Source organism: Clarias gariepinus, chromosome 6 (assembly GCF_024256425.1).
Source record: "Clarias gariepinus isolate MV-2021 ecotype Netherlands chromosome 6, CGAR_prim_01v2, whole genome shotgun sequence".
In the NCBI taxonomy this organism is placed as follows: Eukaryota; Metazoa; Chordata; class Actinopteri; order Siluriformes; family Clariidae; genus Clarias; species Clarias gariepinus.
This window is the reverse complement of record NC_071105.1, coordinates 2137015-2160087: the sequence shown is the minus strand read 5'-3', so window position 1 is coordinate 2160087 and position 23073 is coordinate 2137015. Positions and strand designations below refer to the sequence as shown.

The 23073-nt window shown below is 41.4% G+C and overlaps 1 protein-coding gene across 2 annotated transcripts; it reads left to right on the top strand.

Moving 5' to 3' along the window:
- Positions 1-1386: 1386 nt before the first annotated feature.
- Positions 1387-22004, top strand: bin2b (bridging integrator 2b). 2 transcript variants are annotated; one of them, XM_053498028.1, is made up of 13 exons: positions 1403-1499; positions 1538-1664; positions 5629-5709; positions 10694-10748; positions 14457-14551; positions 14637-14732; positions 15431-15538; positions 15634-15719; positions 16372-16447; positions 16536-16618; positions 16935-17499; positions 18111-18209; positions 21346-22004. In XM_053498028.1, the coding sequence occupies exons 2-13, from the start codon at positions 1560-1562 to the stop codon at positions 21460-21462; spliced, it is 1566 nt and encodes a 521-aa protein (XP_053354003.1). In that variant the 5' UTR covers positions 1403-1499; positions 1538-1559; the 3' UTR covers positions 21463-22004. The 2 variants fall into 2 exon arrangements, with proteins under 2 accessions (XP_053354002.1, XP_053354003.1); XM_053498027.1 differs by having other exon boundaries at positions 1387-1664.
- The last annotated feature ends 1069 nt before the right edge of the window (positions 22005-23073 follow it).

Sequence of the window (23073 nt, the reverse complement as noted above, 5' to 3'; positions counted from 1 at the left end):
ACCTGTCTGTATGTCTCTCTGCCTGTCTCTGTCCGTCAGTCAGTCTCTCTGCTTGTCTATTTACCTCTGTCTGTCTGTCTCCCTCCCTCTCTGTCTGCCCCTGTCTGTCAGTCTGCCTCTCCACCTGTCTGTCCTTCTGCCGGTCTGTCTCTGCTTGTTTGCCCTCTACCTATATCTGTCTCTCAGTCTGCCTCCCCATCTGTCTGTATGTCTCTCTGTCTGTCTTTGTCTGTCTCTCTGTCTGTCAGTCTGCTTCTCTGCTAGTCTGCCTCTCTGCTTGTCTATTTACCTCTGTCTATCTCCCTCCCTCTCTGTCTGCCTCTCTGTCTGCCTCTCCACCTGTCTGTCTTTCTGCCTGTCTGTCTCTGCTTGGTTGCTCTCTACCTATATCTGTCTCTCAGTCTGCCTCCCCATCTGTCTGTATGTCTCTCTGTCTGTCTTTGTCTGTCTGTTTGTCTGCCTCTGATTGTATGACTGTCTACCTTGCTATCTGTGTGCCTGTCTCTTAGTCTGCCTCCCTACCTGTTTCTATGTCTCTCTGCCTGTCTCTGTCCGTCAGTCTGTCTTTCAGCTTGTCGATTTACCTCTGTCTGTCTGTCTCCCTCTCTGTCTGCCCCTGTCTGACAGTCTGCCTCTCCACTGGTCTGTCTCTGCTTGTTTGCCCTCTACCTATATCTGTCTGTCAGTCTGCCTCCCCATCTGTCTGTATGTCTCTCTGTCTGTCTTTGTCTGTCTGTCTGTCTGTCTGCCTCTGACTATATGACTGTCTACCTTGACGACGCTGCCTACTACTAACACAAGAACGCCCGTGACACGCTCACAACGCAGGTGCCCACTGTCCTTCTGGCGAGCGATGGCGGGGGTGCTTGGGCCCAATCATCGCTGCCCTGCAACTATCTGTTTTGTCATACATTTTTCTTAATTGTTTATTTATTTGTCTCTATATATTTATCCACTCACTCATACATGCACATCTGTAGGAGTGTGTACTGGTCCCTGATGGGGGGGGTAATGGACTTACAGGTGTGTTTGGGTTTCTGACGGTGGTGTATTGGACCTCCGGGTGTCTATTGGTTTCTGAAGGTGCGATTTGTTTACTTATTCCTCTCTATAAATTTTTTTTTCCAATCACCCCACCCCCCTCCCACACACACACACACACACACACACACACTCATTCTGTCTCTTGCTCTTCCTGTTTCTTGTAACTAATGCTTGTTTTTGAGAACACTTGGCAACCCTGACTAAAACACTCTCCCACACACACACACACACACAGGTTCTGACACGTATGAAGCTGATTAACACACTTCACATCTGCTCTGATCTGAGCTGTTACACTGCGGTGTGTGTGTGTGCGCGCGCGCTGCTGGAGAGAGGAAGTCACACACACACACACACACACACACAGTCAGACCGCTACGCGCATATAAAAAGGAAGGAGTGTGTGTCAGAGAGTGAGACAGTGTGTGTATGAGTGTTTGAGTTTGAGTGTGTGTTTAAGTTTGTGTGTGTGTGTGTGTGTGTGTGTGTGTGTGTGTGTGTTTGAGTGTGTGAAGATGGCTGAGAGTAAAATGAGCTCCAACATCAGCGGGAACATCGGAACCGGAGCGGGAATCCTGGCCAAGAGGTTCCAGAAGTCCATGAGCAGAGCGCAGGAGAAGGTAACCAGGACCAGGACCAGGACCAGGATGGTCCACTGCGGAGCTTCTCAACTGCAACAACATCTCAGATCTCTCGCGCTCTCTCTCTCTCTCTCTCTCTCTCACACACACACACACACACCACCCTGAGATCGACATGCTTTCCCTTTCTGTGTGTGTGTGTGGCTCCAGTATCTCTCCACTGATGCAGTGTTGTACTTTAAAGCCCTTATGGTTTTAGTTCAGTATGTGGTCTCTAACAGATTCTAGACCAGTTTAATAGATCCCTAATGGAGTCATGTGAGGGTCTGTTGGTGGTTTTAATGAGATTTAATGGACTTGCAAAAGTATATTTGTCTCTGATCTAATGATTTAATTGTGATGTAATGGACCTGGATGAGTGTATTGGTCTCTGACTGTGGTCTTACAGACCTGTGGGTGTGTACTGGTCTCTGATGGTGGTGAAATGGACCTGCATTATTGTATTGGTCGCTGGTGGTGGTGTAAAGAAATTTAATGGACATTGATGGTCTCTGATCATGGCTTAGTGTTAATTTAATGGTGGTGTAATGGACTCTGATGGCGGCGTCATGGACCTGCAGGTGTGTACTGGTCTCCAATTGGCAGTGTAATGGACCTGCAGGTGTGTACTGGTCTCCGATTGGCAGTGTAATGGACCTGCAGGTGTGTACTGGTCTCCGATTGGCGGTGTAATGGACCTGCAGGTGTGTACTGGTCTCTGATGGCGGTGTAATGGACCTGCAGGTGTGTACTGGTCTCTGATGGCAGTGTAATGGACCTGCAGGTGTGTACTGGTCTCTGATGGCGGTGTAATGGACCTGCAGGTGTGTACTGGTCTCCGATTGGCGGTGTAATGGACCTGCAGGTGTGTACTGGTCTCCGATTGGCGGTGTAATGGACCTGCAGGTGTGTACTGGTCTCCGATTGGCGGTGTAAGGGACCTGCAGGTGTGTACTGGTCTCCGATTGGCGGTGTAAGGGACCTGCAGGTGTGTACTGGTCTCCGATTGGCGGTGTAATGGACCTGCAGGTGTGTACTGGTCTCCGATTGGCGGTGTAATGGACCTGCAGGTGTGTACTGGTCTCCGATTGGCGGTGTAATGGACCTGCAGGTGTGTACTGGTCTCTGATGGCGGTGTCATGGACCTGCAGGTGTGTACTGGTCTCCGATTGGCGGTGTAATGGACCTGCAGGTGTGTACTGGTCTCCGATTGGCGGTGTAATGGACCTGCAGGTGTGTACTGGTCTCCGATTGGCGGTGTAATGGACCTGCAGGTGTGTACTGGTCTCCGATTGGCGGTGTAATGGACCTGCAGGTGTGTACTGGTCTCTGATGGCGGTGTCATGGAGCTGCAGGTGTGTACTGGTCTCTGATGGCGGTGTCATGGAGCTGCAGGTGTGTACTGGTCTCTGATGGCGGTGTAAGTCAACTGAATTACTGTTGGTCTCTGGTGGTGGTGGAATAAAATTTGATGGAATTGCAAAAGTAAGTTGGTCTCTGATCATGGCTTAATGTTGATCAAATGGCCCTGCGTACTGGTGCTGTGACTGATTTATTGGTGCTAGAGGTAGCTCAGTGGTTAAGGCTACGGACTACGGTTCAGAAGATCCCAGGTTCAAACCACCAAGTTGCCACTGTTGGGCCCTTGAGCAAGGCCCTTAACCCTCAACTGCTCAGATGTGTAATGAGATAGGGGGGTCTGCCCAAATGTAAATGCTATAATGGACCTATATGAGTGTATTAGTTTTTGATGGCGGTGTAACAGAGTTGTAGGAGTGTATTGGTCTCTGATAGAGGAGTACTGGACCTGCGGGTGTGTCTCTGATGGCGGTGTAATGGATTTGTACGAGTGTATTGGTTTCTGAGAGTGGTTTAATGGACATGGGAGCTTTCTTGGATTGTAACAGGTGTAACAGGCCTTCATTAGTGTAATGGTCATTGATGGTGATGTAATGGACCAGCAGGTGTATATTGGTCTCTAATGGTGGTGTAATGGATGTGTTTATTCTAATAAACAAACAGAGACCAGAGTAGTGTGTAAGTGTATCAGCCATATTTAAACATATCTTGAGTCCATACTCGTTTTAAGTTCAGAACTGCTGCGTGGATCTTATTAAGGAACAGAAAGTTTCAGTGCCTCTTCCTGTAGTTTCAGTTGAGGTGGTTTAGGACGTGTCCTTACCGTGTCTCTGATTTGTAACAGAAATGTTTACTCTCAACAGAGAGTCATGAGTGTATTAGCAAGGCGTGTAGTTTAGCTACATGAGTAATGTGTGTGTGTGTGTGTGTGTGTTGCTTCCTGCCCTCACTCACTTCCTGCCTCTCAGTTCACCCAGTTGAGTGTGTGAAGTTTGTTTGTTTTGTTGGCATGGATGGCCTGTACAGCGTGGATACACACACTGTAAATAAAAGCGTAAACAAAGAATAAGGAGATAAAAATGATAAAAGAGACAGAAATCGTCCAAACTCACTGTGGTGTGTGTGTGTGTGTGTGTGTGTGTGTGTAAGATGGCAGTGTGACTGTACTGTTGCAACAAGCTGCGGTCAGAGGAAGTACCAAGAAATATAATACTTGACTAAAAGTAGGGATAACGTTCATAATAATATTAAAAGCAGAAGTCAGAAATACATACTCGAGTCAAAGTTAAGATGCTAAATTTAAATCTATTTAAAAGAAAACAAAAGCATGATGAAACATGATCTGCTCACTGTGCTTCTTTTGCAAATTATACACGACTAGCGTTACCCAGTTTGCTGAAAAATTCATAAGATGTCAGATATCCTGTAAATTAATTAAATGTCACATGTGGCTAGCTGTGATTGATGCTAACCTAACCTAGCATTAGCAAGCAAGAGACTGAGCTGATGAGATAAGATATAGGCAATAATGTTAGCAACGACGCCATCTGCACATGCTTTATCACATCAAGGGGAGTTCAAGTGAGATGATTGGAATATAAACTGAAAGGATCAGACGCTAATCTGAAGCGAACAGATGTTCCATTGAAGGCATCAGCATGTAAACTTTAATGATCAGCTGCTGGACTGAAATGATCAGTAGTTAACATTTCAGCCACCGAACTGAAAAGCTCAGACACTAAACTGAAACTTTCAGCTGCTCCCTGAAACGATCAGATGCTGAACTGAAACGATCAAAGAATCAATCGTACCTGAAAAGAGTAGACACTACCCTGAAATGAACAGCAGCACTGCCTCAGTCGGTTAAGGCTATGGTTACTGAGCCACTGATCAGAAAGTTAGGGGTTTAAGCCCCAGCACCACCAAGTTGCTTTTGCACTGTTGAGCCCTTGAGCAAGGCCCTTAACCCGTTCTGTCCCAGCATCCTGCCTGACCCTGCACTCAAATAATTGAATCTTGTGAATTGAATCCAGCATTTGGACTCTCTGGATAAGAGGAGGAACAACAGGTCTGAATAAATGTCACTGTTTAACTAGTGCTGTTCAAGTTGATGCACAAACTTCTGCACATAACCATAAATCATAGCCAGAGGTGCAAAACGCTTCAGTAGCTTTACTTCACTACTATTATAACTGAACTTTAAAAAATATATTTATTTATAATTAATTTTACATTCTGATCATTTCATTTTAAAATTAAGGTTCAGTTATTTGTCACATGTACCTTACAATTTTTTTCGCATATCCCAGTGCAGTGTGAGCCAGGATACAGCGCCCCTGGAGCAGATAGAGTTAAGGGCCTTGCTCAAAGGCTCAACACTGGCAACTTGGTGGTGCTGGGGCCTGAACCCCTGACCTTCTGATTTCATACCCCGTAACCCACAGCTTTAACCGATCGAGGACTTCTACTCTGCATACTTGCGTTACACTCTGTATCTCTTAGACTTCGTCCTTGAGTTTATCTGAGCAGCAGTAACTGGTGACGATGTGTTTTCATGGCCCTGTGCCTCCCTCATATGAATGAACTTGATGTTTTTGTGTTGCAGGTCCTTCAGAAACTCGGGAAAACGATGGAGACAAAAGACGAGCAGTTTGAGCAGTGTGCAGCTAATCTTACCAAGCAACAGGTACGTTGTGCATTTACATTTGCAGAAAATTAAATATTTTGGCTTAAAATGAGCATAAAACTTGTATGGCATGGAGATTTATATACTATATATTGAAGTTTTTATTGTGGATCAGAGGTGGGCAAATCCTGTACCTGAGTAAAAGACTTTTCCTTACATGTGTACTTGAGTAAAAGTACAAAAGTACTCAAATTAAAATGTACGTAAGCACATATCAGTTCACAGTAGCCTTTTCATAGTAAGAAAATCACGATGCAGAAACATAGTTAAGTAAAAGTACAGATATTTGCTGCACGTTTGAGCGAGTAAGAGTGAAAAGTATCCTCTAATTTAACACCTGAAGTAAAGTACAGATAGATTGCTTACTTCGTTGATGTAGTTCACTGTTAAGAATAGACCTCATGTTCAATTGATTGCAAGTGTTAAAACTGCTAATCGCTAACTGTGTTGTGATCGCACACGGGTGTAGAAACGATCATTGCTTCATGAGATGGATTTAAGTTTCGGCACTTAGTGTAAGTCTGAGTAAAGTCACATGAGCTGGGAGTTTTTATTTTATCCTGTAAACAAGAACATGTACTAAATGTCATGTTTTAGTTTTATGGTTTTCGAACGTGTTGTATCGCAGGAAACTCCACCCAGAGTTTGGCGCCCTCTCAATCCTTTCATCTCTGTCTCCATCTCTCCCTTTACTGTAATTTTTTTTTTCAGACATGTCATTTGACCAAAGCACCATAAGGGAAGTAATATACACTGTGGTCAAGTTGCAAAATTATTTTTATCAAATCATGCAGAATATGAAGATCTATTTTCAAATACCACTGCATGATTGTTTGAGGAGGTTTTTGTGAGGTGGCAAAAAAAAATCACAATGTAGCTTTATTTAGTAATTTATTTTGTACTGAAAACTCGCATCGTACCACAAACCTTATTGGGTATTAAGCAATTAGTGGGTTAACAAAACGGCACAACACATCACGACATGCCATCACAGGCTGAACAGCCGCACACTGTCTCCTGGCTTTGGGGTTCCACCAGTCTCTCCCAGTGTTCAACTCCTCCACAATGTTCCAGCAGGTTCCTCACACAGAGCACTTGCACCCTACATTGGCCTCTTCTCAAGTTTCTGTGTATGCACTGACTCCTAGTTTGAATCATCTGAATCTCACCATCACTCATCATTCAGGTCCAAGAAGTCCAACCCTACAATCTGTATGACCTTAAGAAGAAAACTTTTATTGTGTCCTGCACACACAGAAATTCTTTCAATATACAAATTCTTTGTATATTGTACCTAAAAAAGAATTTATCATCAGTCAACATGCGATGTTCCTCACAGTCAGTAGGGTGAAGGGTCTTGTTCACAGGGCAGAGAGGCGTATCTCTGTAGTGCAGGATTGAATTCCTGACCTTCTGATGAGTCTCATCCACTAAAAATGTTATAAGTGGAGCGAGCCAGAACATGAGCTCATAAAACTTGTTTCAGAGCTGTAGGAGTTGAGTAAGACCTCAAGATGTTTCCACTGTTGGCAATTCGTGAATATTTGGTCTCGCTAAACATGGTCTTAGTCTCTAAAGTGTCTAAACACATTGTTTCTGCTGTCCTAAACAAAGTTAGGAACTTTTTTTTTTTTTTTTTTAGAAATTATTGACAAAATGCACAAATGAAGCTAACTAGTTGAAGTAAAGACTTGAGTTCAGTTTTGCTCTCGGATTCATTTAAACTCTTGGCTCGACTCCAGACCTTTAGGCAGCATGCCTTATTTTCCTGGAATGGTTATATTGGGTGGACTATTATGTCATTTGCCGCTATGCCCCCCTGCCCAGCATCAAGTTGGTAGTCTGGAAAAGCGGACGTTCTCGGCGTGGTTATGATAACCAGATATCATCATTTCAGAGGTGTTGAACAGTTAGGATGTCTTGGTAATCTCACAGTCTTTAATAGCCAGTGGTTTTAAAATGCTGCTTAGAGGCTTGAATTATGTGTAAATGTAAGGACCCTGTAGTGAGCGTGAGCTGCCATTGTTTGCTGTCTTATCTGAGCTCTTTAAATGCCACTACTTGGTGCTTATACTTAATTAAATAGTGCAATTCAGTTTTTATTTAGAAAGCACATTGGACATTGTCACAAAGCACCTATAAAACAAAGAAATGCAATTCAGAGCTAATGGTGGTGAGGGGAAAACAAAAACTCCAAGAGACAATATGAGGAAGGAGCCTTGAGAGGAACCAGACTCTGGGTAAATTTCCATCCTGTTCTGCAGAACTGCTTTAAATTTTTTTTGCTTGAGTTTTTTTTCCCTGCATAAGAACATCATCAGAAGTACACTACAGGTTTACATTTGTCAGATTCCAGCCTGCAGGATCTCCCTCGTCAGCGCTTCAGGGCCGATGATTGAGATCTGTGTGTCGCCGCTGTGTTAATCTGGACGTAGCATCAGTTTACGGAGCATCAATTCTGAGACCATCCCGGCACCCTAACTGCCCAGAGGTGTAGCTGGTGCCAAAGGGACCGCTGATGTGTTTTCCTTCACTGGATCTTATTGCTTCAAGATCCTGGTCATTCACTGAGCAGACTTAACTCGGCACATCTTCTCCTCACTCACCTTTCCAAACTAATCATATGTTGTTTTGGAGGAGGGGAATTGACTTCAATGAAGCTCAGCATTTAATATTTTTGCCAGAAATTCAGCAAGGATTCAAAATATGGGAAAAACGTCAACCTTTATTTCTTGTAGCTTTTAGCGTCAATGCCATTACAAGACAAGTCACTGTATTATGTAGATTGCTGGATTTGAAAAGTAAATGAATTACATTAGCTAGCGAGGTAAGTTTTGTTTGTGTGTTTTGTTGCTAATGTGACTTCAATTCCAAAATGGTTATTCAAATTTTGCTAACCACAAAGCAGAATTCTTGGTTTATCCAAGTTAACATGCTATGACTATCACTTTAGTGATTACATCATGATATGTCCAGTCATGCAGCGCTGCTTTTTTCTTGACTGCTTTTACTTGAGCATGTTTTTATATACTGTAGACACTTTTTGACTTTTACTGACGATTTCTTTGGCTTGTGTAATTGTTCATTAAGTCGGTTAAGATTTTGACACCATGCCCCGCTTCAAGAGAAGTACTGTTAGTACTTTCCCAATCCCCGTCTGATGGTTTATTTGAGGCGTGCTCTGATTTCGAGCAGTGAAAACGCTATGTTGTAACCACCTCAGGGATCTTTTAGGGAAAAATGACACTATCACTACACTGGAAATTCCAGTAACTTGCACAACATCTTGATGAAGGGTGAAATGAAAGATGACGCCCAAGTGGAAAAACGAGTGGGCTAGCCAAAAACCTCTGACTAAACAACTTTATATAATGAATGTGGAAATAAGTTATGCACTGAGTCTTTAATAGAAATGTGTGTGTGTGTGTGTGTGTGTACACTGACCAGCCATAAAATAAAAAACACAAAACACTAACCACTTGACATTAGCAATTTCATACCAGTAAACTGGTGACAGGATCAGGGGCACCCAAGGCTCACCTAAGGACCAAAGGCCAGGGACCGTCCCCCCAGGGTCCGAACCCACAGAAAACCCAATGCACCAAAAGTCAATACTGGTCACCATAGAAAGGCACCAGAACACCCAGTGCACCACTGCTCACCTTGCACGGGGACTAGCAGACTAAGAGCCCAAGGTGACTATCCCGGCCTCCAAACTCCCCAGAACCCAAATCTGATCGAACCCCAGGGGACGCACCGGACAAACAAGGCTGATCCACAGTGGCCCCGCCCCACCACCCACAGCACCCAAAGGATCCGCTGGCAATGTCCTGGGGAACCTACACAATACTGGGCTTAATGGTTTGCATTGTAATGTTATGGTAGGTGTGTGTGTGTGTGTGTGTGTCTGTGTGTGTGTGTGTGTGTGGGTGAATCGAGACTGAAGGCATGAGTTTGGCAGCGGGTGTCCCGCTTTGATTTGAACGCCACTCGTATTTATGAATACGTTTAAACCATAAGGTGTCAGTGTTTATGATAAAGTTTGTGTGTACAGTATCTTGCTGTGGTTTCCACATGGCTTGAATAAATTTTCACTTCACAAAATAGAACACGCGTCACCTGTTTATAAAAAGATTTTGTGTTAGCTACATAATCACAGTACTGCTATATATATCCGTATGATATAATATTAACTAAAAACATAATACTGCAAGCTAGCTTGCTTTTAAAAAATATTTTAACAAGAATTGCACAAAAAAAAGGTTTTAAGTTATTTGGTTAGCTGTTAACATAAATAGTCAATATGGCAAAGTTGGCATTAGCTAAGCTATGTTTCCTGTGTAGGAAGTGTATTTAGGGAATAAGAATCCTTTCGAAGATGTAAAACGGATAGAACTTTAGTGAAGATCACATAGAGGTCAAGTCAAGTAGACTTTTATTGTCGTTTCAACAATAAACAGTTCAGTAAACAATGACACAACACAGCGTTCCTCCAGGACCGAGGTGCTACATACAACATAAACTAACAAAACTATCCAGTTCTGTCGATACGGGTAGGGGAGCTCGGTGGTTAAGGCATTAGACTACTGATCGGAAGGTTCCAGGTTCAAGCCCCAGCATCAACAAGTTGCCAGTGTTGGCCTCTTAAGCAAGACCCTTAACAACTGCTCAGATGTAAAAACAAACAAACAAACAAACAAAAGGGATGAAAATGTAAGTTGCTCTGGTTAAGGGCGTCTGCCAAATGCCCAAATGTAAATACAAAAAGTCCAAAAAAAAAAGGAGGGGGAGGGGAACTCAATTCAGCACAGTTATTTGGGTTCCAGTGAAAACACATTAGAACTTTTATTGAAAGGTATTCCTGATGCTTTTATCTCCATTTTCTTCAGAAAGCTTGTTTTCGTGTATCACTGATAAATTCCACTTTAAGAGTAAACACAAATAACAAATAAGTTGATGTCAGACTTGTTTCTCTTTCCTGCAGACGGACGGCTCGAGGTTGTACAAGGACGTAAAGGCGTACTACAGCGCAGTCAAAGGTACGACACTTGTACTGAGAAACTTCACATTCATGGCAGCTGATGAATCATTCCTGTGTTCTCGTGGTTAAATAAACGGCTTAAAGGTAAATTCCGGTATTTTTTGTGCTAATGTGTTTAGCATAGCCATTTATGAAATTCTGATGCTGAGACAAGAATCTAAGATTCACTTAAAATGGACACCTCAAGCCTGGTTTATACTCGACACACAATTTTACAAGAAAGCGGCTTTGTTTATACGTTCACTCGCTTATCTCCGGTACATCTGTTTGATCGTCTTTGAGAGTGAAGACGACTTAATTAGGGAGAAAATCGGGGGGAAATCCAAAAGAAAAAACCCTTCTTATTCTTTTTGAGACAAATGTAACCCTTTTCAACATACAATTTGTCCTGAATAATATCCAGTTTATTTTATCGGAACAAGTCTCCAAACATTTTTAAATACAACAAAATAAAAAAAATAAAAAATGAAGAAGAACTAATCATAATGTTATGGCAAGAGATTTGTACACATACCAACAGTCTGACTGCTCTGGAATGTTTTGTGCAGATGCTCTCTGAGTCAGCGATTAAAAGAAAGATAATAAAAGTCGAATAAACACACTATAATATTATCTAGTGCTGTAGTGTAGTTCGGTGTATTTAAAACATGAGATATCAAACTATTGCAGATTACTATAATCACACACGATAAAGCACCGTGATAAAACTGGCTCTCATGAACTAAAACCTACCTCTGCTGCAGAGGAGAAGTTCATTTAGAGTCACCAGCCTCAGAAATCACTAATTAACAACCAGCACCTCAGATTAGAGCCATTATGAAGCTTTACAGAGCAGAAGGAGCAGATAAACATCTCAATATCAACTGTTCAGGGGAGATTATTGTGTGTTTGGGATAATAAACACCTTCAGTATTGTTTTACAGTGTAGAGAGAAATATTAATAAGGAACCACCATGGAGTTAGAAGGGGTGTACAAACTTTGGACTTGTAGTGCGTGTATTTATTATATGTACATTATATTTATTAGCAGAAAGAATTTATTAGAAAGCAAAAATGGAAGGAAAGAAAACAATGATTAATGTTAATGGCGATTGCTAAATGTATTATAGATGCTATAAGGATGTGCGCCTGGTGAAGGCCCCGCCCGCTACATGTGCTGTGGTTTGTGTGGAAAGCCCGAGCTGGTGCAGACACCGAGCCACCATGATGCTGTGGCTGTGTTTCCGTTTACTGCTCACGCTGCCAGTGAAGGTGGAAGCGAGAGTGGGATATTAATAGTGTGTTGTGAAACACCGCTTGTGTGTGTGTGTGTGTGTGTGTGTGTCCAGTGTATTGCAATTGTCCGCAAATGTCAGTGCTTCTCTGATCTCTATGATGACGCGTGTGAAGTACTGCAGCGCTCCTGTGTGTGTGTGGCGAGTTTTTAACAGGAAACAGCTTAGCATTAGCGTAGGTGGAGTTTTTCCGCAGAAGTTAATAAAGTAAAGTTCTATTGCAAACTCAAACTGTTCAACCAAAGTATCACCAGATGTAACGTTATTCTGTACAAACACTTTTATTAAAGTAAAGACTCGGAGCCTGGGGTGAAGCCGAGCAAGAACTCCAACCCAAAATAAAACCATGTGCAGCTCAGAGCTGAAGGGTGCGAGCCGGGTCGCTCTGTCGGTCTGAGTGGATACTGAGGTCTAATTAAAGAGCCGTCTGAATCAATACATCACTGACATACCACAAAAACATTAACTATAAAGTTATGCGTCATATGGTTTAACATGGAACAAAATAAAAAGCTGATTCTTCTTTAAAAATGTATAGTAACCTTAATTATTTATAAATAAATAAATACATACACAGTTAAGTTCAAAATAGTTATAGATATGTGTGACCAAAAAAAAAAATATCAATCAATAACAGATTGTAAAATGATACAATTATATTTATTAATTAGCCTTTTATTAAAAATGAATACATGTAATTAATTAATAATACTGTACATTTGATATGCATAAAATTGTATTATAATAATACATAGATATACAGTGAGGCATTAGTCAGCCACCAATTGTGCAAGTTCTCCCACTTATAAAGATGAAAGAGGTAATTTTCATCCTAGGTATACCTCAACGATTAGAAAATTCCAGAAAATCACATTGTAGGATTTTTAAATAATTTATTTGCAAATTATGGTGGAAAATAATAATAATGATAATAATAATAATAATAATTAGAACTTTATTAATCCCATATCGCATCGCATATCCCAATTAGGAAACTGGGGTCAGAGCGCAGGGTCAGCCATCTTACAGCGCCCCTGGAGCAGATAGGGTTAAGGGCCTCGCTCAAGGGCTCAACAGTGGCAGCTTGGCGATGCTGGGGTTTGAACCCCCGACCTTACGATCAGTAACCCGCAGCCTTTGTTGGCAGTGACAGAGGTCCAACGTTTTCTGTAAGTCTTCACAAGGTCTTCACACACTTTTGCTGGTATTTTGTCCCGTTCCTCCATGCAGATCTCCTCTAGAGCAGTGATGTTTTGGGGCTGACGCTGGGCAACACAGACTTTCAACTCCCTCCAAAGATTTTCTATGGGGTTGAGATCTGGAGACTGGCTCGGCCACTCCAGGACTTTGAAATGCTTCTTACGAAGCCACTTTTTCGTTGCCCAGGCGGTGTGTTTGGGATCATTGTCCATGCTGAAAGACCCAGACACGTTTCATCTTCAATGCCCTTGCTGATGGAAGGAGGTTTTCACTCAAAATCTCACGATACACGGCATTCTTTCCTTTACATGGATCAGTTGTCCTGGTACCTTTGCAGAAAAACAGCCCCAAAGCGTGATGTTTCCACCCCCATGCTTTACAGTAGGTATGGTGTTCTTTGGATGCAACTCAGCATTCTTTCTGCTTTAAACACAAAGTTCTATTTTGGTTTTATCTGACCAGATGACATTCTCCCCATCCTCTTCTGGATCATCCAAATGCTCTCTAGCAAACTTCAGACGGGCCTGGACATGTACTGGCTTAAGCAGAGGACACGTCTGGCACTGCAGGATTTGAGTCCCGGGCGGCGCAGTGTGTTACTGATGGTAGCCTTTGTTACTTTGGTCCCAGCCCTCTGCAGGTCATGCACTTGGTCCCCCGTGTGGTTCTGGGATTTTTGCTCAGTTCTTGTGATCATTTTGACCCTACGGGGTGAGATCCTGCGTGGAGCCCCAGATCGAGGGAGATTATCAGTGGTCTTGTATGTCTTCCGTTTTCTAATAATTGCTCCCACAGTTGATTTCTTCACACTGAGCTGCTTACCTACTGCAGATTCAGTCTTCCCAGTCTGGTGCAGGTCTACAGTTTTGTTTCTGTTGTCCTTTGACGGCTCTTTGGTCTTGGCCATAGTGGAGTTTGGAGTGTGACTGTTTGAGGTTGTGGACAGGTGTCTTTTATACTGATAACAGATGACATGAATACAGGTAATGAGTGGAGGACAGAGGAGCCTCTTAAAGGAGTTGTTACAGGTCTGTGAGAGCCAGATAAAAATGTATATATATTTAATCTATAAAAATAGTTTCATTATGAAGCCAGCTTTAGAACTATTGGCAACCTTCATAGAAACAAAAGAGTAATATTTAACAAAAAAGCAAACTTTAAACTAAATGTAATGTTTATTTTATAAGGTTTTTTCTAAATTCTTGAAATATCTTTCTTGTTTTGCCTTGTAGCGTTGCATGAAACGTCGAAACGTCTTTCTCAGACACTGAAGGACGTGTACGAGGACGACTGGCATGGGGTAGAAGATCTGTCCGTTATTATGGAGGTGAGAACTCCTTATACTGTACACACACACACCTGTGATTAATGATGATAAAGTGTGTTTTTACGTCTGTCTGTCTGTCTGTCAGAGCGAGGACCTGCTGTGGAACGATTACGAGGAGAAGTTGAGCGATCAGGTGATGCGCACGATGGAGAACTACACCGGACAGTTCCCCGAGGTCAAGGTGGGAGGTTCACTTCACCACTACAACTAGAATAAATTATTTATTTTAAATATCATGGTGAACTAATTCTAGTGCTGTCTAATGTACTTAGAAACACTTTTAATGTGATCCTTCCCCTAAAAGCCTGGTCCTGCTGATCAGTCTCCATCTCGATTGTTTTTGATGCTGTGGCAAGAATTCAGTACGGCATCAGGATCTAACGGAAACATACAGCTGTCCTGGTCTCATGAACATGTCCTTTAACATGGCCTGTCCTGAATAAAACATATTATCTAGATATGATATCACTTTTGTTATTTTAATTACAAATGGGATACATCATTTATTAAAATGAAAATGATGTTAAAGTATGCCATGATGTAAATTTAATTGTTTTCTAGATCTTTACTTACATCAAGTGTTATGAAAAATGAAGTTCAGGAAAAGTAGGGGGGGTGGGGGGTGGAATGTATACAAATGTAAACTAAGCATGTAGCAATTATGACTTTTTTAAAATATTTGGCACGTGATCATTTTGACCCAGTCCTAATGAATAATATGGAATTTTTTTTTTTATTTTTTTTTTTTAGCATGGTCCAAAACTTATAAAGAGTCTAAATATGCAATAACAGTGTGAGGTTGTCTTAACACAATGTTTATGTGTGTGTGTGTGTGTGTGTGTGTGTGTGTGTGTGTGTGTGCGTGTATGGTGTGTTTAGGAGCGAGTTTCTAAGCGTGGACGGAAGCTGGTGGATTATGATTCGGCTCGTCACCATCTGGAGTCGCTGCAGAGCGCCAAGAAGAGAGACGAAGCCAAAATATCCAAAGTAATCCAAATCTTTTTTTGTTGTTGTTCTCTGTTAAAGTGTGACTGTTGGTATTTTCTGTGCCGATTCTTAACGCTGGTGTCGATGCTCCTCAGGCGGAGGAAGAGTTCAACCGAGCTCAGAATGTGTTTGAGGACATAAACAAGGAGCTGAGGGAGGAGCTGCCCGTCCTCTATCAAAGGTCAGGGGTGTCACCAGGGGTATATGCCGGTTAAACGTTACAGTACTGCTTCAGGGTTTGTTTGTACCACAGTGAAGCATGGTGGTGAAAGCATCAGGTTCACTGTCACGCATTCACTGTTACAGTTGTGATTTTCTTTAAATTATTCAAAGATAAATAAACATCTATTTTTGGTAATTAAGAAAGCTTTTGTCCTGAACTTGTTTCGATCGCGCTGTGGTCTTCATGATGATCTTTTTCCCCCACCTCAATATTTTAACATGAAACCCCAGTTGAGTCCATTTGACTTTACACTTTAGCAAGTTCAAACGATCACCATTGTATTGGGATTTGCAGTCGAGGGTTTAAGTGAACACTTGTACATACGATACATTTCATGATTTTATACATTTCTAGTTGTTAAATTTAAGATATATTTCTGATGGTTCAAAACTGGAAGTAAATTAAGGTAAAGTACTAACTCGGCTGTAAGCTTGCGTGCAAAGCTACTGTTACAGAGTTCACACACTTTTACCGTTCCAGAGTTCTGACCTTTACACTCGGACCACATTAAACACCGCAGTAGCGCGGTTAAATAAACCTCCATCATCGTTCTGAATCCTCTCCCTGTATTGTGTTCGACTCTGACACCTGCTCTCTGTTGTGCCCTCAGTCGTATCAGCTGCTACGTCACCGTGTTTCAGAACATCTCCAACCTGAGGGACGTCTTCTACAAGGAGATGAGTGTGGTACGAGACCAGGCCCTCCTTACTTTTTGTTTCTATCAGAGTTGAAAGACATGATGCTAAAATTATGTACTTCTTCTGCTTCTTCCAGTTAAATCACGACATTTATAACGTCATGAAGAAGCTCGAGACGCAGCACTCAACCAAACCCTTCATCATCAAAGGCCTTAACAGGTACTTCACCATCTACATTTATTATTCTTATAGATACTGTAGATGGAGTGCTTCATTGATCTCAAAGCGAAATTGTATAGAGTCGGTATAATCACACAGAAGTTGTTGTATTCATGCACTTGTTCTGATTTTTATAGGAACAAAAAATGTTCACACAGTGAAAGCTAATTAACGTATTGAGACATGTCCATGTAACATTTAGAACAAGGAGTCTCCAGTAGTACTTCCTTGTTCTGCTGCTTTTGCATTTAGGTTCAGATTGCGTTTCAGATTGTTGTGTAACCTGAAGCGTTCCCGGTGTTTTGTGTTTCCTCAGTACCGCGTCTAAGAAGAGGAAATCCCTGACCATCTCTGCGCCCATCCCCTGTAACACAGCGTTTCCTCCCGATCATCCTGGCCTCAGCAAACTCAGCGTTCCTGAAGAACTCGCACACAAAGACAAAGACGCAGACTCTCGCTTTGATAAGACACTGCCGGAGGTATCTGACTCGGACGACTCGGGCTCTGTCGAAAGTGTCCCGAGCACTCCCAGCCAGCAGTCTGTGTGCTCCGAGAGCGAGGAAGTTAAACACCACGTGAACAACGAGAGCACAGCAGACACTGCGGAGCAGCCGGCAATTGAGCATGCCGACGAGGAGCAGGTTTCTGAGGGATCTCCATCAGAGGACACGCAGATATCTGAAACTCAAGAAGAAGAAGACGAAAAAGCTGTTGGAGAGGAGTCCACCCCTACGACAGGAGATAAGGAGGAGGCGGGACATGGAGAGAATAAAGAGAAAGAAGACAGAGGAGAGAGTGAACAAAGTAAAGAGGTAAAGAAAGGACCCGAGGTCAAGAGTCAGCAAACGGACACTCCACCACCTCCTGGGTTCCTCTATAAGGTGAGCTGCAACTATGAACAGATTAAACACTAACATCAAGCATGTGTGGTGCCTGTATAGGAAAACAATCAACCCTCATCTTGTTCATCTTGTGAAATGAACAGTTCATCATTTTTCTATAACAGCAGTTCACAGTAGATTAAAAACAATAAGGCCAATACCAATTGGTATTTTTTTTTTTATTCCAAAAATAATAATAAAAAAAATCTTTATTATTCCTGTGCAAAAAGTTTTTTTTTTCTTTTCCCCTTGGAAATTTACATTGTTGCCTCTGACACTGGAGACTCCTTCCAGAAATGTGAAACATTTTTCTTATACAAAGGTTTTAAAAATTAATTTAGAAACTTGATCACACGCTGTACACACCACAGTGAACAGACTGTTGCTATGAAAATAATGACATATAAGAGCAAACCCATGGTAAGAACATACTTGGGCCTAGATCATAACCCTGTGGGACCCCATGTTGTATTTTTCCCTGTCTGTCAGGATCTGATGAATCTCTGTTGTGATACTGAACCAAGTTCTCTAAACAAACCGTGTTCTCGTGACGATCGTGATGATAAGTTTTGGTCTTGAGTCAAACAGAACCAAATCTTATTGTTTTTTAGGTCGTTGCCTTGGAGACCCAGGAGTCGGACGAAGGCATTCTTTTACTCTTCACTAAAGGAGACATTCTTCTTGTATTTGTGGATGAAGATGAAGAAACGGTGAGTGTGTATAAAGCTGCAGTAATTGATTCTTTTTTTTTTCTCACTAGTGGAAATACATGAAAAATATACACTCACCTAAAGGATTATTAGGAACACCGGTTCAATTTTTCATTAATGCAATTATCTAATCAACCAATCACATGACAGTTGCTTCAATGCATTTAGGGGTGTGGTCCTGGTCAAGACAATATCCTGAATTCCAAACTGAATGTCAGAATGGGAAAGAAAGGTGATTTAAGCAATTTTAAGCGTGGCATGGTTGTTGGTGCCAGATGGGTCGTTCTGAGTATTTTACAATCTGCTCTGTTACTGGGATTTTCACGCACAACCATTTCTAGGGATTACAAAGAATGGTGTGAAAAGAGAAAAACATCCAGTATGTGGCAGTCCTGTGGGCAAAAATGCCTGGTTGATGCTAGAGGTCAGAGGAGAATGGGCCGACTGATTCAAGCTGATAGAAGAGCAACTTAGACTGAAATAACCACTCGTTACCACCGAGGTATGCAGCAAAGCATTTGTGAAGCCACAACACGCACAACCTTGAGGCGGATGGGCTACAACAGCAGAAGACCCCACCGGGTACCACTCATCTCCACTACAAATAGGAAAAAGAGGCTACAGTTTGCACGAGCTCACCAAAATTGGACAGTTGAAGACTAGAAAAATGTTGCCTGGTCTGATGAGTCTCGATTTCTGTTGAGACATTCAAATGGTAGAGTCAGAATTTGGCATAAACAGAATGAAAACATGGATCCATCATGCCTTGTTACCACTGTGCAGGCTGGTGGTGGTGGTGTAATGGTGTGGGGGATGTTTTCTTGGCACGCTTTAGGCCCCTTAGTGCCAATTGGGCATGGTTTAAATGCCACGGGCTACCTGAGCATTGTTTCTGACCATGTCCATCCCTTTATGACCACCATGTACCCATCCTCTGATGGCTAGTTCCAGCAGGATAATGCACCATGTCACAAAGCTCCAATCATTTCAAATTGGTTTCTTGAACATGACAATGAGTTCACTGTACTAAAATGGCCCCCACAGTCACCAGATCTCAACCCAATAGAGCATCTTTGGGATGTGGTGGAACGGGAGCTTCGTGCCCTGGATGTGCATCCCACAAATCTCCATCAACTGCAAGATGCTATCCTATCAATATGGGCCAACATTTCTAAAGAACGCTTTCAGCACCTTGTTGAATCAATGCCACGTAGAATTAAGGCAGTTCTGAAGGCGAAAGGGGGTCAAACCCCGTATTAGTGTGGTGTTCCTAATAATCCTTTAGGTAAGTGTATACTATAATACATGATCATAAATAATATTCTGCATGGTCAGTAGGTGGGGTTTCCAAATGTTTTAGTAAAATGACCTATATATAAAATATATAAATATAAAATTTGTTATCTCAAGATATTTAGCTTTTTTTCTTAAATTCCACATTTATAATTTAAGACTCTGTAACACTTGGATGTTTGTTTGAATGTTGGTGTCACATGATTTAAAATCGAGGGAAAGTTCCATAGTGAGAAACGTTGTGTTGATACGGGAGAATAAATCCATGCCATAGTGGTGTGAGACGGCCCACTGTGACACGCGCCCGCTCTGTATCATCCCTGTGCATCGGGCTTTTGGGGCCTTTTACTGCACCATGGCGTTAAACACACACCAGCTTCTCTTTTAATCTTTCTGCTGTTGTCATGAACCAAATGTCAAATCAAAAATTTTTAAAAACTAGTTAGAGTTCTAAACCAGGCAGATTAAGTTAACAGGTTGTCTACGTTAACCCCGACTCTCCTGGAGGTAATTTCCTGCCTTCGACTCCAACACACCTGAAACATTTGCGTTTATCTAGAAACTCCAGGAGGCGCTGGACAGAGCTCTCTGTAGGTTTGAAGGTGACGTGAGAGGAACTCGAACAGTAACAGCGCTCAAAAATGGTCGAGAGTGAAACTCCAGTATAAGATTTGTACAGGAACACTGGTGTGTTTGAGAGAAAGTGATAAGTGAAGAAGACAAGATCACGTACACTGTTTATCTCCAGCTGGCTTGTCTGGATGTTTTCAAATATTAGCACAAAAAAAATCCATCTTTAAGATTTCTAATCAGTGATGAGTTGTAACTGGTAATGTTTGTTTTACATAATATTTAGCCATTAACTTGTCCACCACAAGGGGGCGCACTTGCAGGTCAGACTGTGCACATTATTGGATTTGAAGCAGTCTTATTTTTTTTTTAATCACAGACGAGCAGTATTTATTAATCTGTTTTAAAACGATTGTTTGGTTTAAACTATTTGTGCTTCATTAATTTCTCAATTTCTTACATTATTAATTTGTTGGTTTTGTGCAGCAAGATGTGTTTAAACAAAACTTCAATTGAGAAAAGTGAGTTTTTTTTATCGTTAATTATTAATGATTCTTTGATTTAGTTGTCGTTAGTGATCGTGTTCAAGTTAAGGAAAACATGATCATTTGCAAAGGTGTTTATATAATAAATGAATTAAATGAAACAACATTGTGAATTCCTGATTTAATCCGTGATCTCGGTACAGATGTTACCTGGCTGAGAAAATCTGTCTTGTGCCTCCTGTCAGTCATTTGGTAGACCCCGCCCCCACATCAACCTCAAATTAATGTTGAAGGCCTCGTTGGTATATAGTGAGCAAAAAAATTTAGCAATAATAGGCGGCGCGGTGGTGTAATTGTGCCTCGCACCTTCTGGTTCTGGGTTCGATTCCCACCTCAGGGGCTGTGTGCATGGAGTTTGCATATTCTCTCCCTGTGCTTGGTGGGTTTTCTCTGGGTACTCCGGTTTCCTCCCAAGACATGCAGATTAGACTAATTGGCGTTCCCAAATCGCCCGTAGTGTGTGTGTGTGTGTGTGTGTGTGTGTGTGTGTGTGTGTATATATGTGTATGCATGTGTGCCATGTGATGGATTGGTACCCTGGAACGGGCCCAAAGTCTCTTGGGTTAGGCTTCTCATCAACCTGAACAGGATGAGCGCTATAGAGAATGAATTAATAATAATAATAATAATAATCTCTGTAAATATAAAGTTACTGATCATAACTGCGTACTAGAACAAATTAATGAGTAAATTTGTCTTTTTTGTGTGTTTATATGTGTGTTTTGTAGCCGGACGGTACCGTGTGGGCGATCAGAGAACAGGACTGGATCCAGCATAAGGACCTGACGCTCCTCTCGGGCCTCGTCACAGAGACCCTGATTCAGCGACTCGACTCGAACCCCTGAGTCACGACTCGCCGCTTGGTTCCTGACTCAGCAGCTTTGACGTACAGAACCCTGCGACTCCGAGAACACGACACGCGCTTTCAGTTCTGCAATCCAAGTTCCCCCGCTTAACCTGTCTCTTTACTTTCACTTGCACATCTCCAACAAACTGCACATTTTACACTTCACACAGACGTGTGTGTGTGTGTGTGTGTGTGTGGAGTTATGCAAAAATATGTAAAAGAACTTTATATATTTTCGTTCCCTGACTGTCTGTTCAGCGTTTCAGAGCATCGTTACAGCTGATGATAGAATTTCAGTGTTTAAAGTGCAATCGTCATATTTTCTACGGTCATGCCTTTTCAGAATATTTTTCAAAGTATTTCTTCTCCTAAATCCTCGGTTCTGTCTCTCGCTCTTTGTAAAATAAAAAAATTTAAAAAGAATAATATAAGAAACAACTGTGAAACGTCCTGAACATTTTATACACACTTTTTAAAAAATGAATCCAACTTACTATAAATGCAATAAAGGTTTAATAAAGATTTAATTCCTGTACGGTTTCTTAGTTTTTCTTTAAAATCATGTGTTTTTTGTTTATCTTTTTGTGAAAGCTTCACCTGGTGGTGTTTAAAAAATCTGTGAATTTAATGTTTTTTCTAAATACAACAGAAATGAAAAATAAAATCTATTAACATAATTACAAACTAAAAAAATTGTTTGTACATGATCTTAATTTTATTTTATTATAGATTTTTTTTAATTTATAGATGACTTTAAAAGAAATTGTCATTAAAACATCATTAAAAATAATAATAATTGTAGACATTAAATCAATCTATCATCAAGCGACATTCAAAAGGAAAAACAAAACACCACTACTGCTTTGATCTTTGTTCTTTGATCTTGAGGTTTGTTTGTTTGTTCATTCATCCTTTTAGGGTAAACATAGGTACAGTAGTACAATTTTGGAAATCCCCCATCAATTAAATAAATATTTTAATTTAATACAACTAAAATAGAAAAAAAAAAATCACAGAGCTGAAATGATGCCTCGACAAACCTCTTTTGACCCTGAAATAATTTTTTTTTTCATATTAACTGCAGGAATGTGCAGATTTAACGAAAATACAAGGGACGTTCGAGTCAAACCAGAACTTTCGATTTTGCAGTAGGAAGAACTCATCCTCATCTGGGTGATAACGGATAGCAGGGATTGATCTGCACTCATACTGTGTGTTAGGAGGCTGGAAGTTCAGTATAACAGGATATTTGCCCGTAGTGTGTAAATGAGTGTGAGTGTGTACAGTATGTGTGTGTGTGCCCTGTGATGGATTGGCACCCTGTCCAGTACCCCAAGTCTCCTGGGATAGGCTCCAGGTCCCTGCGAATATCCCTGAATACAGGATAAAGTGATATAGACGATGAGTGAGTGAGTGAGGTATAAAATATTCTACATACAATACATGGTGTAAAACATTTAATCAGATTTAAACAAGTTTGCAAGTAAAGGAGTGCAAAATATTGTAATGCAAACGGGTATGTACGAGTACGAGTGTGCGTGAAAAAGTAAACCATATGAAACAAATAAAATTGAATATAAATGAATTGTACAGTACAAATACTATAGCA